This window comes from Anabrus simplex, chromosome 9, assembly GCF_040414725.1.
Source record: "Anabrus simplex isolate iqAnaSimp1 chromosome 9, ASM4041472v1, whole genome shotgun sequence".
In the NCBI taxonomy this organism is placed as follows: domain Eukaryota; kingdom Metazoa; phylum Arthropoda; class Insecta; order Orthoptera; family Tettigoniidae; genus Anabrus; species Anabrus simplex.
In genome coordinates this window covers 40762054-40777571 of record NC_090273.1, presented here as the reverse complement: position 1 = coordinate 40777571, position 15518 = coordinate 40762054, and the positions used below count along the sequence as shown (strand labels likewise).

Here is a 15518-nt window from a genome sequence, read left to right as displayed (position 1 = left end):
GACATTTTTCAAAAAATAAAAAATGCCTGAATATATTGAATCAAGGAACACAATACAGAAAGATTTATGTAAATAACTTATTTGGCTAGGATTTGAATATCAGGCCGGAAGTGATTTTCAAAATTTGTTTTTTTTTTCTTGTTAGAGCTGTCCAAGATTCACAATTTGAAACCTTTCCGGGCCCTTTAGACCTTCAACTATCGGGCACAATTGAGGACATTGCTTAATTTTACGTTTTTTTAATAGTAATGGGCCCCTACTTTGTCTGCTAAAAATATTTTCAACATCTGCATCACTACATGCCAATAGCATTATGCAGCGATTCATTTTTATGAATGATATTACCTGATACGCTATATGGTAGATTTTTTCTATTCTGGTGTGCTTCTCATCCATTCACGACTATATCACGTGCCACAACCCGAAACGGCGTAGTTCGTCTGTAGTAAACGGGCAACGTGGGTAGCCTAGTCGCGCGGTTCCTTAGCAACCAGGCTACAACAGTTTCTTTTGAGTAGCTCTGTGTGAAGAGGGCCTTAGTTTACATTCTAACCTTTTACAGCCTAAAAATCTGGGCCATAAAGATGAGCCTTTGCTGGGAGGACCTAGTGTTTACACTGCACTAAGTCTTCTGGTATGGGCTAGAGCAATTTTGTTACTTTCATTGACCTGTCTGTCTTATCCTTGGCTTTGACAATATGAAAGTGAATGAGGTATGAGCGATGCTAGTAATGCCATTCCTTACGCAGCCAGTCCCTACTATGAATGGTGTGAAATTGTTGCTCATAGGGTCGGTTGGTGCATGCATTTCAGTGGGCTTGGCAGACTGACATGTAATAGCACCTTCCGGCTCGGTGAGGAAAGCAACGGGAAACTACCTCACTCCTCATTTCCCTACTACGCCTCTTCAGTGATGCCTAGGCCATCTATGACAGCTCATGGCGGAACTGTTGAGGATCCAACCAGCCTTCGGGCTCATGACTAAACATACATACAAAGATGAGCATGCACTGCGCAACATACTGGATGACCACTACCTAGAAATGAAGATCAACCGATATATGAAAGGAACGATACACAGAATGTTCACGGCATAATAATGAGCATCTTCCGAGTTGAGCAGCGAAGCACAGAAAAATGTTAACGGTACGGGATCAGAGTGCCATCAGTGTGTTCTCACTAAACAGAGTGATGTTGACAAGAGCAATATATATAAGTTGTTAGTGGTATAGGGCCAGAGTCAGCAGAGTGCTTTACTGAGAACAGGGAGGCCGGCCTGGAACAAAAAGTGGGCTGAGATCGTAGTAGAACACTCACAGGATTACCCAGAGCAATGCATACGGTGTAGGATCAGACTGTCAGCAGAGTGCTCTCATTAAGAAGAGGGGTGTTTATCTGTAACAAACTGCCACCGTTGTTGAGTATCCACTCGACTGCAGTCCGGATTTTTATGCGTTAGTAGGTTAGAATGCAAACTTCCTGAAGCGAGTAACAATTACAGACTACCTTCGCAACGATTATGCTACGGGGTACGGCCCATCAGAACCCCTATAATTTATGTTACTATTGCTACATTATGGATGAGTAATTATAATAATGTTATTTGCTTTACGCCGGGCTGAGTGGCTCAGACGGTTAAGGCGCTGGCCTTCTAACCCCCAACTTGGCAGGTTCGATCGTGGCTCAGTCAGGTGGTATTTGAATGTATTCAAATACGACAGCCCCGTGTCGGTAGATTTACTGGCACGAAAAAGAACTCCTGCGGGACTAAATTCCGGCACCTCGGCGTCTCCGAAGACCTTAAAAAATAGTTAGTGGGACGTAAAACAAATAACATTATTATTATTATTATTATTATGATTTGCTTTACATCCCACTAACAAATTTTACGGTCTTCGGAGACGCCGAGGTGACGGAATTTAGTCCCGCAGGAGTTCTTTTACGTGCCACTAAATCTACCGACACGAGGCTGTCGTATTTGAGCACCTGCAAATACCACCGGACTGAGCCAGGATCGAACCTGCCAAGTTGGGGTTAGAAGGCCAGCGCCTTAACCGACGTTATGGAAGAGCGGGTGGCCGACACTTCCTACTAACCAAATTAGTTTGCAATCTAACCTGTTACTGCATACAAATTCGGTTCTTTATATATAACATACAGCACGCTTTGAACATTTCCCTCGGCGAAAAGCTAATGAACACGAATACGTCTTTCAATAAATGAAACTCAAGTATAGATAGTGAACGATTTATTTCCATCATTTCTCAGAGCATTGCACAGACGGTAGCGCGTCGGCCTCTCACCGCTGGATACCGTGGTTCAAATCCCGGTCACTCCATGTGAGATTTGTGCTGGACAAAGCGGAGCCGGGACAGGTTTTTCTCCGGGTACTCCGGTTTTCCCTGTCATCTTTCATTCCACCAACACTCTCCATTAACCTTTAATAGCATTTATCACTCATTAATAAATCACCTTGGGAGTGGCGACCCCATTGTAATAACAGCCCCTATATGTTTCGTTCATTACATCCCTGACCCGGTCATGACTGGAAAACAGGTTGTAGGTTTTTCTCAGAGCATCTTTGGTGACCACGGCCTGCGGTAACGACTAATGTGACGTCACTCACGGTACACTTTATGTATAGAAATCCACTGACGCAGCATCTTTGGGGCCGATGACCTTCGATGTTAAGCCCCTTAAAACAACAAGCTTAAAACAACAAGCAAGCAGCATCTTTGGCAACCAAGGCCTGCGGTAACGACTAAAGTGATGTCACTGACGGTACACTTTGTATTACAACACACTCTATTTATACAAATCCAGGGCCGCAGCATCTTTGGCGGCCAAGGCCTACGGTAACGACTAATGTGACTTCGCTTCCATCACACATTTTGTCGTTTTTCACAGATTTTCGGATGGCCTCCAGTCATAAGACATATTCTTGTCCAAAACTAAACAATTCATGACATTTAATACGAATGTGCATGGGATAGATGTACGTGCAATGTGTCAACTACAGTATATCCATTCCTCACCAACCAGAAATATGGATGAATATCTACTCAAGGACAGAAGTTTTGTTTTCTCTGTTTACAGCCCGACAGAGTTGTTTAGGCATAGTAGCCCTGCCCTTCTGAGCCCAAGGTGACGAAATCGACCCTAACTCAGTGGTAAAAGAAGGTGTCCGAATACGCCAGCCTCATACCGGTACGTTCAAGATGTTTGGTGGGACCTAAAACAAAGTACTACTCCATTATTATTATTATTATTATTATTATTATTATTATTATTATTATTATTATTATTATTATTTAAAAAGTTAACACCTTTAATACTCAATCACAGCCCACTCGAACTCACCACCTTCATAAATTAAGTGGAGTATCTTTACCACTCGACCGTCGTGCGACAGTGTCTCGTTGATGGTACCTGGCATGCTAAACCCCTCTTAACTTTTTCGACATTTTCAAAATAGCTTTTTTCGAAAACGTTTGAGAGATGCGCGCCAGTACTTTGCCAGTGCGTTTCTGTGATGTAGTACTACCAACCTACAAAGTTTGAACAAAATCGGTGATGCGGATATCGTGACCTCCCATTGAAAGGTATCATACTCTCAGGTATAATGAACTGGGGAGATATTTATTACAAATTAATTCAAATTTCCTGAAATGATTCGCTCTGTTAAGTACCTCACAAGAAGTGTTCGAAATATCCACCACCTGTCATATTATAAGCTGCTCGTCATCAGACTCTCTTCCGAGCAGGCTCAAGAGCACCATGTCATACGTATCGTTTTAGAAGCCTGGACAATTCTTCCATGAAATGTTACTTCATCTCCACGGCAGTCACGTACACTAACAACTTTAAACACCCCTACACAAAAAAGTGCAACGAGTTTACATCAAGTGAGCGTGGAGGCCAAGCAGATGATCGATTTCTACCTATTCATTGATCAGGATGACGTGTAGTATGATACCTTAGAACTTACGAATTTTTGGACCCATTTTAGTAAAAAACTTTCACTTGGACTACATGTAAGGAATCAAATCCTGTAATTCTGCCGTGTATTTTTGGAACACCATGTTTAACAAAACCTCAAGGCTTTTAGAAGAGCTTGATTTCCCTCTCCCTTTTGCATTAGCACCGGCTTGAGATGCGAGGAATTGCCACGCATGAAGTTTCTTATACAAAACTACCTGTTCTCCACAGAGAGACAGTTGATTATTGTGGGATCGCCCACAACGACAAGGGTTCTGCTATAAATTTGTTAAGTAAGCGATCGGAATTTAACGGTGCCTGGAGACAGAGGAACGGAGGAGGAAGAAGATTACGAGCACTGCTCGCGCTATTAATTCTAGCAGTGGCCGCAAGAGGAATTAAGGATGGGCAATTTAACTGGGAAAATGAATTAGACCGGGCCCGAGAGTTTCAATGGGACATTTCTTTTATACAGCCGCGGTCATCACATTATACGCGCTTGATTGAATAAAACTGTCAGACCGGCGGTCCTGCTAAACCTTAATGTCCTGAACTGGCAAAGCGAGCAATAGAACGTTCATTTGTACTTGTGTTCAATCTATAGCTCCCTCTGCAGATCAGTGGTAATGTCTGCCTCTGCACCCCAAGATGGGGGTTCGAACCCGGCAGAGGTAGCCAGATTTTACTAAATGCATAAAAATTAATGAGAAGCTCTCTCCTCCAGTCTTTTATTCTTCATGCACGCAGGAATTCAGTCAGTCAATTAATTAATGAATTAATTAATTCATCCACTCAATCAATCGGTCAGTAATCCAGAATGGAAGGTTCTCTCCTCATCTGCTTGGTTATGCAGCGGTAGGCTGAGAGCATTCATTCAGTTTATTGATTCATTCAATCACTCATTCATTAATGAATGCTCTCTCTCTCTCCCTCTCTCTCTCTCTCTCTCTCTCTCTCTCTCTCTCCACTTGATGGCTACCCGTAAATGGGTGAGAAGAGTGTTAATTCATCATTCGTTAATCATAAAATCATTCAATTCACCAATTCAAGCAGTAATTCTTTCTTTCTTTCTTTCTTTCTTTCTTTCTTTCTTTCTTTCTTTCTTAATCCATTGAACTTCAGGGTTCTCTTCTTTCCGCGAACTTAACGAGGGATCCCACCTCTACCACCACAAGGGCAGTGTCCTGGAGCTTCAGACCCTTGGTCGGGGATACAATTGGAGAGAAGGACCAGTGCCTCACCCCGGCGGCCTCATATGTTATCCTGAACAGGGGCCTTGCTGGGGGATGGGCAGATTCGAAGGGATATACAAATAAAAGGGAAATAAGCGGCCGTGGCCTTAAGTTAGGTACCATCCCGGCATTTGCCTGGAGGAGAAGTGGGAAACCACGGAAAACCACTTCCAGGATGGCTGAGGTGGCAACTGAACCCAACTCTACTCAGTTGACCTCCCGAGGCTGAGTGGACCCCGTTCCAACCCTCGTACCACTTTTCAAATTACGTGGCAGAGCCGGGAATCGAACCCGGGCCCCCGGGGGTGGCAGCTAATCACACTAACAACTACACCACAGAGGCGGACATGTACCACATTCTACTGAATACAATGTATTATCCACATACTATTTTCTTTCGTTTCTAATAACCAAGTCCAAGAAAGGCTCAAAAACCTGCAGCCGTGACAATAGTGACAGCCTACCGCCAATTTTGTCTTTACAATTTTGCCTTACGTCGCACCAACACAGATAGGTCTTATGGCGACGATGGGAGAAGAAAGGGCTTGGCGTGGGAAGGAAGCGGCCGTGACCTTACTTGAGGTACAGCCCCAGCATTTGCCTGGTGTGAAAATGCGAAACCACGGAAACCCATCTTCAGGGCTGCCGACATTGGGGTTCAAACCCATTATCTCTCGAATGCAAGCTCACAGCTCCGCGATCCTAACCGCACGGCCAACTCGCTCCAGATTGATTTTACTCCCACCAACTACTCTTACGGTTTTCGGGGACGCCATGCTGCCGGAATTTTGTCCCGTTGAAGTTCTTTTTCTTGCCAGTAAATCTAAAGGCACTGCGCTGACGTATTTGAGGACCCTCACCTGCTGAAGCGCGAGTGAAAATTGGAATATGTGTGTGAGAGAGAGTGATGTGGAGTACGCAGGGTCAGTCCAGATGCAATCGATGGACCTTGATATTACGCAGCTACCAGGTAGACTCACCTCCAGCTGGGCGTGCAGGGGAACTACTCCGTGGTCCTGAGCGAATACCGTCAGCCAGTAGTGACGCTTGCTCTCCAGGTCCAGTGGTACCAACGTGCGTATATTGCCTGCAACAAACAGAAACACAACAGCCATTAGACATTGAATTACACAGTCCTTCGCTTGGTTTTGCTGTACAATAAATGAAACATGCTGCGTTCCTTCTAAGCAAGGATACGGCAGTATAGTACCGGTCAAAAGTTTAAGAAACCATATCAAATGAAAATATTTCTATTCACACTTTATTTTGCTATAGGTTTTACGTCTTATGGCGATGATGGGGTAGGATATGTCTAGGACTGGGAAGAGAGCGAACTTGGCCTTAATGAAGGTATAGCCCCAACATTTACATGATGTGAAACTGGACCACGTAAAACCATTTTCAGGACTGCCGACAGCGGGGTTTGAACCTTCATATCCTCAATGCAAGTTCACAGTTACGTGACCCAAACAACGCAGCCAACTCTCTCGAAACCCAAGTAATTCTGGGTTCTCTGGAGCCACAAAGGCTCATTTTCTGTTGCTGCTCTTCTGGCCGAGGATTTAAGACCCGATGCTCTTCCTTACAATTTTCACCCCTGTATCGACCGGGATTCGAAGCACAGTCTTCCGGGTAGAGAGCCAGCAGCCACTGCGCTAACCAACCCAAACTTAGGGCATTAAATAAATAAATTTAACTTAATTTAATTTAAATCGTGTTCGATTCCCGGCTACGCCACGAAATTTGAAACGTGATGGTACGATGACTGGGACGGAGTACACTCAGCCTCGGGAGGTCTACTGAGTAGAGTGGTTCGATTCCCACCTCAGCCATCCTCAAAGTGGTTTTCCACTTCTTCATCACGCAAATACAGGGACGATACCTAACTTAAGGCCAAGATTCCTTCCCTCTTCTTCCCTCTCCCTTCCAATCTTCCCCATCTCCCACATGACCCCTGTTCAATACAGCAAGTGCGGCCACCTGGGCTAGGCACTGGTCCTCCTCCGCAGCTGTATCCCCGACCAAATGTCTCAGGCTCAAGAACACTGACCTTGGGGCTGTCGAGGTGGGATCCCTCGCCAAGTCCGAGGGAAAAACCAACCCTGGAGGGTAAATAAAACGGATTAAGAAAGTATCTCGTTGCCCGAATCCTTGGCTGAATAACCAGCGTTGAGGTCTTCGGTTCAGAGGGTCCCGAGTTCAATTCCTGGGCGGGTCGGACATTTTATTCGCGTCCGATTAATTCTTCTGGCTCGGGGATGGGTGTTTGTCTCAACTCTTCCCTCTTCACATTCATACAAGACATTACAATAGCAACCGCCACAGAAACACACAATAGGGATTGTATTCCTCCACACAGGGTTGGCGTCAGGAAGGGCATGCAACCGTAAAACAGGGCAAAATCCGTACGTGCATCATAGTTTGCACCAGAGACCTCACAGACGTGGGAAAAGCAGAAGACCAAGAAGAAGAATAAGTAGCTCGTTAATAAAACATGACAATCGTTCAATACGGGCGCGGAGTTGCAGCTCTCGCGGGATCAGAGCGGGACTTGTTATTAATAACATTTTAGTTACTTACTGTGTTCCCAACACTTCGCTCACTGCGAGATTATTGCACTTTTTGGTCCCGGTAAAGATTTGACACATGATTATGACACACACATTTTTTCACAAACGAATTTAATTACTTTCTTTTGAATGGAGTCTTACCAGTGGCTTACACGTCCTCTCGTTTACACCGTTACTATTTATTTCTATACCCGTAATATTAAAAGAAGCGTTTTGACAGATAGAGCTGGAGGAAGGAGCATTGCACATGCCACTGCCCAGTGTAGCTTTACGCCTTAAAGCCCTAAACCCAATGTGAAAGATGTTTCACGTGGACATTAATTTATGATCACCCTGTGTGTTAGAAACAAATCATGTCATCTAGCAAATGGGTGAAGTAAACTTCCTGTCCACATCGGGATCCGCATGGCTTTGTAGTGACTTCAAATGAAGGACATCCATCATTGATGTGACAGATTCCGTGTCTCTTTGGATAGCGATGTCATGATTAAGATCACTACAGGTGGCGAGGAGAAGAACACCACGAGCGCCGACCGCCGTCATCAAACTCTCGGGCCAAGAGATCTCGAAATAGATAGGATACAGGAAATGAGAGGGAGGAGGGTTGGCCGAGGATGAGATCGATAGAGTGTCTGGTGACGAGGCTACACACCCTCTAGCAGGACTCGCGCGCTGTGAGTGGCTTAGTTACTTGCCTCCGGTGCTAAGGGTCATGTGGTATCATTTTCCTACGTGACCAAGACCTGTTCAGCGGACACTACCTGGCGTAAATTACGTCTCCCTAAGACTGTATAGAGTTACTAATTGATTAGCGTACGAGTAATTAGTACTCGGGCAATAAAACAGGTCTAAAAACGAGTATCGGATAGGATAATAAAGGATCTGTAATAGGAATCTTCTTTAGTCGATCTAATCAAGTTGTAGTGTCATGTATATTTAACCAAAGTGTCGAAAAAACATAACTACATCTCTTTACAATTGAATAATAATAATAATAATAATAATAATAATAATAATAATAATAATAATAATAATAATGCTAAAATAAACACTAAAACACTGTAATTAAGCATGAAGCATTATACGCTTCAGAAAACTTGACCACTGAAGAAAGATCACTAACAAAATTTTTTAAAAAAACGAGACAGGAAAATACTTAGGAACATCTTTGTCCCCGTATGCGTAGGAGTGTAGATGCAGAGAAGTTCTCCTGAATTATATCAGCAATGTGAGAAAATGAAAATCCACAGCCTGTTTCCAGTCATTCGCCCGCGTCAGGAATGGAATGAATCTAGCGGCGAGGATAGGAATTGTGCCAGCTGCCGAAGCCTGTCGCACTCCTCTGGGACAATGATTAACGAATGACAGATGAAATGAAATGTTATTGGAGAGTGTTTCTGGAATGAATTATGACAGGAAAATCTGGAGTACCTGGAGAAAAACCTGTCCCGCCTCCGCTTTGTCCAGCACAAATCTCACATGGAGTGACCGGATTTGAACCACGGAACTCAGCGGTGATAGGCCGGCGCGCTACCGCCTGAGCCACGGAGGCTCATTGTGACAAAATAACAGACACTATTTGAAGGAGAAGACTGTAATTTATGGCCATATTCAGTAATAATAATAATAATAATAATAATAATAATAATAATAATAATAATAATAATAATAATGTTATTTTGCTTTACGTCCCACTAACTACCTTTACGGTTTTCGGTGACGTCGAGGTGCCAGAATTTTGTTCCGCAGGAGTTCTTTTACTTGCCAGTAAATCTACCGACACGAGGCTGGCGTATGTAAGTACATTCAAATACCACCGAACTGTGCTGGGATCGACCCTGCCAAGGCCATGTTCAAAGAGTACACAATGAAAGACTTATTTGGAACGTTGGTGAACAAACATTATTTTGCTGAAAACACCAACATGAGAACCACCTCTGCATGGATAGAAGAACGGAAGAAAAAACACAGCAAGAGAGTGAAGAGGATCTGGGAAGAGCAGAAAGCATATTTATTTGCTAAAAAAATTCAACCGCGTTCCTAAGTTGGGTACAATGTTGTGGATAATAATAATAATAATAATAATAATAATAATAATAATAATAATAATAGGTGTCCCTGCTAAACTGAGCAACCCAGTGGAGGTTGGGTAACCAATCCCAGCGGAAACTGGGTCAGTGAACCGATCAGTGCTGGGGGCTTCAGGGCTTACAACCCTGATAGTTAAAAACTTGTTACCTTCGGGTGACCTAACCTAATCACTTGTGTGATAGACTGTATCAAACATGAAGTACAAACTTAATGAACATAATACCTCAGGTGGTAGACGATCCACAAGTAGGTCATCGGATTCTGGGGGACCTACACCTTCATGTGACCCAGTCGGATCTAAACGAAACTTGAAACGAAATATTACGTATCTAGCCACAATCAATATAAACTCCTTGATCAAGACCGGAAAGCTTAAGCATACACTTGATGTACTGAACGACAAGAACATCAGTATAGCAGCTCTCCAAGAGACTAGGTTTCCGGACGAAGAAGCCATAGAGTCTCAAGGATATAGAATATATAAAGGGAAACCTGGTAATAGAGTAATGGAAAATGTACCATTCCTTGGGACTGGTTTCGCAGTACACCATCTACTGGTTAAAAGCATACTTGACTTTTCATCACCAAACGATAGAACATCGGTGCTTTCCTTCAGATGCAAGAATAGGGGATACTCAATGATTAACTTCCACGCTCCTACCAACGACTCTAACAGGAAAAACCCAGAAATGACAAACCAGTACTGGGATGCCCTTGAAGAAACCCTTGATAAAGTACCAAATCATCATACGACTATATTGTTAGGAGATTTCAATGCCCAGATCGGTAGAGAACAGAAATACCGGAAGATTGTCGGAAGATATCCTGCCCATAAGAGAACCAACAAAAATGGGGAACGCTTAATCAGTGTCTGCACCAAGTATGGATTACTTTTGATGTCTACAGCTTTCAAACACCTTCCCAGAAAGGCAATGACATGGCGATGCCCAAATAGCATGATGGGTGAATTCCAAATTGACCACGTAGCAATAGACAAGCTGCACCACAGGGATATTATGAATGTCAAAGTGATACGAGGAGCCAACATTGACTCTGATCACTACCTGTCTCTGGTTAAAACGAACCTGAAACCACTAATAAAGACCACGGGTATGTTAGCAAAAAACACGAAGATCCCTAGGTTTGATATCACCAAACTCAAAGAAGACAGCACTAGTTACCAAGAGAGGCTGATTCATAATACCAACAGGATTAACACATCTACAAAATGGGATCAACTTAGGGATGCCATAACAGTAGCGGCTCAGGAAACAATCCCCAATAGACCTAAAGGGAACAAGCATCCGTGGTGGTCCAGCGAATGTGATAAAGCTATAGAAGCTAGGCGGCTAGCGTGGATCAAATGGAATGTACATAAGAACGAAGCTAATTTACAAGCCTTCATTGCACAGAGGAAAACTACGTCGAGCATCATAAGAGGGGCCAAGAGGAAGCACAACCAGGAACTGATTAAGCAAGCAGAGGAGGATTTTGTAAGGAACAACTCTAGAGATCTATACAAGGGCCTCAAGCAACAAACAACCCAATTCGTTTCCCCTGCTTTACATCTCCAGAGACCAGATGGATCGCTGTGTCTTAATGACAGCGATTGTACCAAGACCCTAGCTAACTACTTCAAAGGACTCTTAAATGCAGAAGAACCTATTGAACGTCTCCAAGTTACAGAACCAACTAACCCCAATACTGAGTTTATCCCTCCTCCAACGTATGAAGAAGTCAGAGATGTAATTAAATTACTCAAGAACAATAAAGCTTCTGGAGAAGACGGGATAGTAGCAGAAATGCTAAAACATGCCGGAGAACACACCTTCAGGAGCATACATAAAGTAATTCTGGACATATGGACTAGTGAGAGGCTCCCAGATGATTGGACGTCAGCCATTATCCATCCAATCCACAAGAAGGGAAGCAAAACAGATCCCAGTAACTACAGAGGAATATCACTCCTTGCTGTTACCTATAAGATATTTTCCAAGATTCTGGAACGCCATGTCACAAGACAGTTGGATAAAGAGTTAGGAGAATATCAAGCAGGGTTCAGAGCATCGAGGTCCTGTACCGAGCAGATACAAAATCTGAAGACCATCCTTCAATACAGCAAATCAAGAGCTCGACAATGGGTAGCTATATTTGTCGACTTCCAGAAAGCATACGACTCAGTAGATAGAATTACTCTTTACAATACATTAAGAGAACTAGGACTTAACGACAAGATCAACAGGCTGGTGCAAGCAACCTTGCACAATACCACAGCCAGAGTAAAGTTTAGAGGACAACTCTCGGAGAGTTTCGCCATTAAAACAGGGGTGAGACAAGGAGATGGCATCTCATGTATATTATTTAACTGCGTTCTGGAAAAGATAATTAGAGAGTGGATGAGATTCCTTCCAGAGAACACTGGATTACGGATGGGGATTAAAGCAGACAACCTGAGGATACCATGCCTAGCCTTTGCAGACGATCTGACTTTATTGGCAAATGACATACAGGAGGCTACTACTCAGCTCCAAACACTGCACTCAATAGCGGCTAAAACGGGTCTTTTGATCAACATAGGAAAGACCGAGTTTGTTACTAACATCAAAGATGCCCCTGGAAAGATGAGAGTCAGTGATAATATCTACATCAAGAGAGTCAAAAGTGTAAAGTACCTTGGGGAATGGTTCTCAGAGGACCTCAGCGAAACAATGGCTCTTGAACACAGGAGACTCAAACTAGATAAGGCTTACCATGCCTGTAGAAAGCTGTATGCTTCAAAAAATCTGTCGATGAATGTCAAACTAAGACACTACAATGCAGTAATCAGACCGTCAGTCCTCTATGCAGCAGAGTGTCTATATTTAACTAAGAAGACCCCACTAAGAGCCCTCGAGGTACAAGAAAGAAAGTTCCTGAGACGGATAGTGGGACCAAGAATTTTACCAGATGGAAGCCGATGGTATCAACCAAATCGTGAGCTATATAAACACCAAGAAAATCTCATAGATGCCATCAGAAGAAGGCGACTGGCTTTTTACGGACACCTATCCAGAATGGACTCAAATAGATTATCTCATAGGATCTTCAAGGCTGCTAACAAGGGCAAAGCTACTGGGTTCGTGTGGATGAAGCAAGTGGAGAAGGACCTTTCGGAACTCCACATAAATCAAAACGACATAGCTGATCGGAGTAACTATCATACAACTCTTAAAACTAAATCCTTTGTAACATCCCTCACAGAAGTTACCCACAGACCAAAAGACGAGACCAGGAAATGGTCTGAGGAACGTAAGATTGAATTTAGCCGGAAAATGAAGGACTACTGGGCCATCAGGAAAGCTCGAGGTACCAACAAGAAAACAGCTGCCAAACCAGCCGCTAAGAACACCAATTGTGGCAAACAACGACGATGACTTCAAGAAACAGCTAAAACACAAGCACCGTGGTCCATAGATGGCCCTAACGAATTTAAAAAAAAATAATAGGGTTCACTTTCTGATCTAACCATTTCATTACTATTTGTTTCAATACCTTTCTCCTTGCTTGAACCGCCAGCACAGCGACCATGTTCCGTAATGTAGCGAGAGTAACAGATATTTGGGGTTCTATTAGGCCGTGCACCTAATGCTTATGCAAATCTCATAACAGGACCGTTGTGCGGGCCAGCATATTCTTGTTATTTGCTTAATCTGCATTCCAACCTATTACTGCCTTCCACCTCGGCTCTTTTATAAGTAACTTACTTTGAAGTAAAAAAGTGAAATTATACGGCAATCTCATTGCAGTGATAGGAAACGCGCCGCTCGAGAAGTTATTGACTGTCGTCCGACAAACAGGAGCATATATTTCCCACAAAGATAAGAAAACATTACGAGTAGATGTTACTGGTTCTTCCGCAAGACATCTTCACGTGAAAGAATTCACATTTCCTGCGCTGCACTGAATTCTTGTCGAAGTTGCTATCGGATACAACGGCAGTGGTTCGCAATATACAGCACACACCTTCGAATTAGGGAATATAAACACATTGGGCCGATTGCAGAAACGATATTTAGACGATGTCTACGGTTAAACAATGCCTACGTATGGCTGCATCATTACAGAGAGACGTTATTTATCACTTAGACACTGTCTAAAAGCGATGTTCAACCGGTCATGTTTAAACACTGCCGAGAGCACTGTTTAACCTCAAATGAGAGGAGTGAATCACAATCAGAGGTTATGTACCATGAAATATGTAATTTGTATTATCATGTTGAGACGATTCCGGGAAGAAAGTTTAGTCCGACGGCCTCTCTGTGGGTCAGCCGCTGCTAAATCGCAGCAATTCATTTGACATGTACGGGGAGATAGATCTTAAAATAAGGTTTCGCTTTTCGAGAGACTTGTTTCTTGAGACTGACAAAGGGACAGTCTGGTAAATGTCAACTTGAATACAATTCTTGGCAACCGACATATTTTATTATATACATGGGGTAATTTCCATGGAATTACAGGTCACTTCGACTACATGCATATCAGAATTGTGTGTCCTGATCGTCAGAGGTCTTTCACGTACATCAACCGGGAGGGATTCACTTATATTTACTGCCAAGTAAACGCACATAATAGTGAAAAATAAAAAAGTAGGTTGTATGGGTTATATATAAAATCGTATACGTCTTCGGCAACTATCAGATAGGAACAGGCAAATGGTGGTGATGGTGGTGATTATTGTTTAAAAAGGACTGAGGAAGAAGAGCCGTGGCCATAATAACAGCCCTAGTATTTGCCTGGTGTAAAAATAGGGAAACTACGGAAAACAATCTTCAGGGTCGCCGATGATGCGTTTCGAACCTACGATCTCCAGAATGCAAACTAAATCTATATGGCCCGTAACACATTCGGTTAGATATTACTATTGCTTCATCTTCCCTTCGTCGAAGCTGCCGTATTTATGAGTAGATTACACTCGCTGTAACAACGCTATAATCATAGCTACACTTATCCGTACGGTGGCGTGTCGCTTTAGTGTCGATAATACTATGAGATTTAATTTTCACCGAAAGCGGTACTCTTATCTGTGGGCAAGTCATGCTCATTCTTAGCCATATTTGGGTAATGTGTAGGAAGACAAACAGCTGACTGGCGTTCAGCGCGCGCACCGACAAATTTCATTGGTTGCGACAAGCAACGAGTTGGATGAAAGATACTTCTATCCCCATTTTCAAACCAATATTGAAACTTTACGCGACGTCTAGTTAAACATCGACTGAACATTGTTTATGCAATGGAAGATTGTGCTCCACTTAGACGTCGTTTAGGTAGACACTGTCTAAGGCTTAAAAGTAGTAATCGTTTCTGGAATCTCCCCATTGTATTCAACAGCTACGTATATAGAAAGCGCGCGCGCGTGTGTGTGTTTTCTCATATCAATAACTCGTAAATAGAGACACTGAACATCTGTTCCTCTTTCAGTCATGTCCCCCAGGCGCTCATAATTAAACTCACAGAACTTTTCTCAGGAAGTGTATATCTCTTAGATTTGTAAGCTCCATGAGATATTTGGACACAGTGCCCTTCGCGCCTTCTTTCACTACAACCCTTTCATTCCCATTGGAGGTTACAATTTCGGACACGTTGTACTACATGAAATTTAGTTTAAATT

General features: G+C 43.1%; 1 protein-coding gene across 1 annotated transcript in view; it reads right to left on the bottom strand.

Annotated features, from left to right (window-relative positions):
* The window catches only part of LOC136880846 (fat-like cadherin-related tumor suppressor homolog), a 372162-nt gene that overhangs the window by 306083 nt on the left and 50561 nt on the right, over positions 1-15518 (bottom strand). The window contains exon 2 of the mRNA XM_068229137.1: positions 6191-6297. Within this exon, the coding sequence (XP_068085238.1) occupies positions 6191-6297 (107 nt within the window). The remainder of the gene's footprint in view (positions 1-6190; positions 6298-15518) is intronic.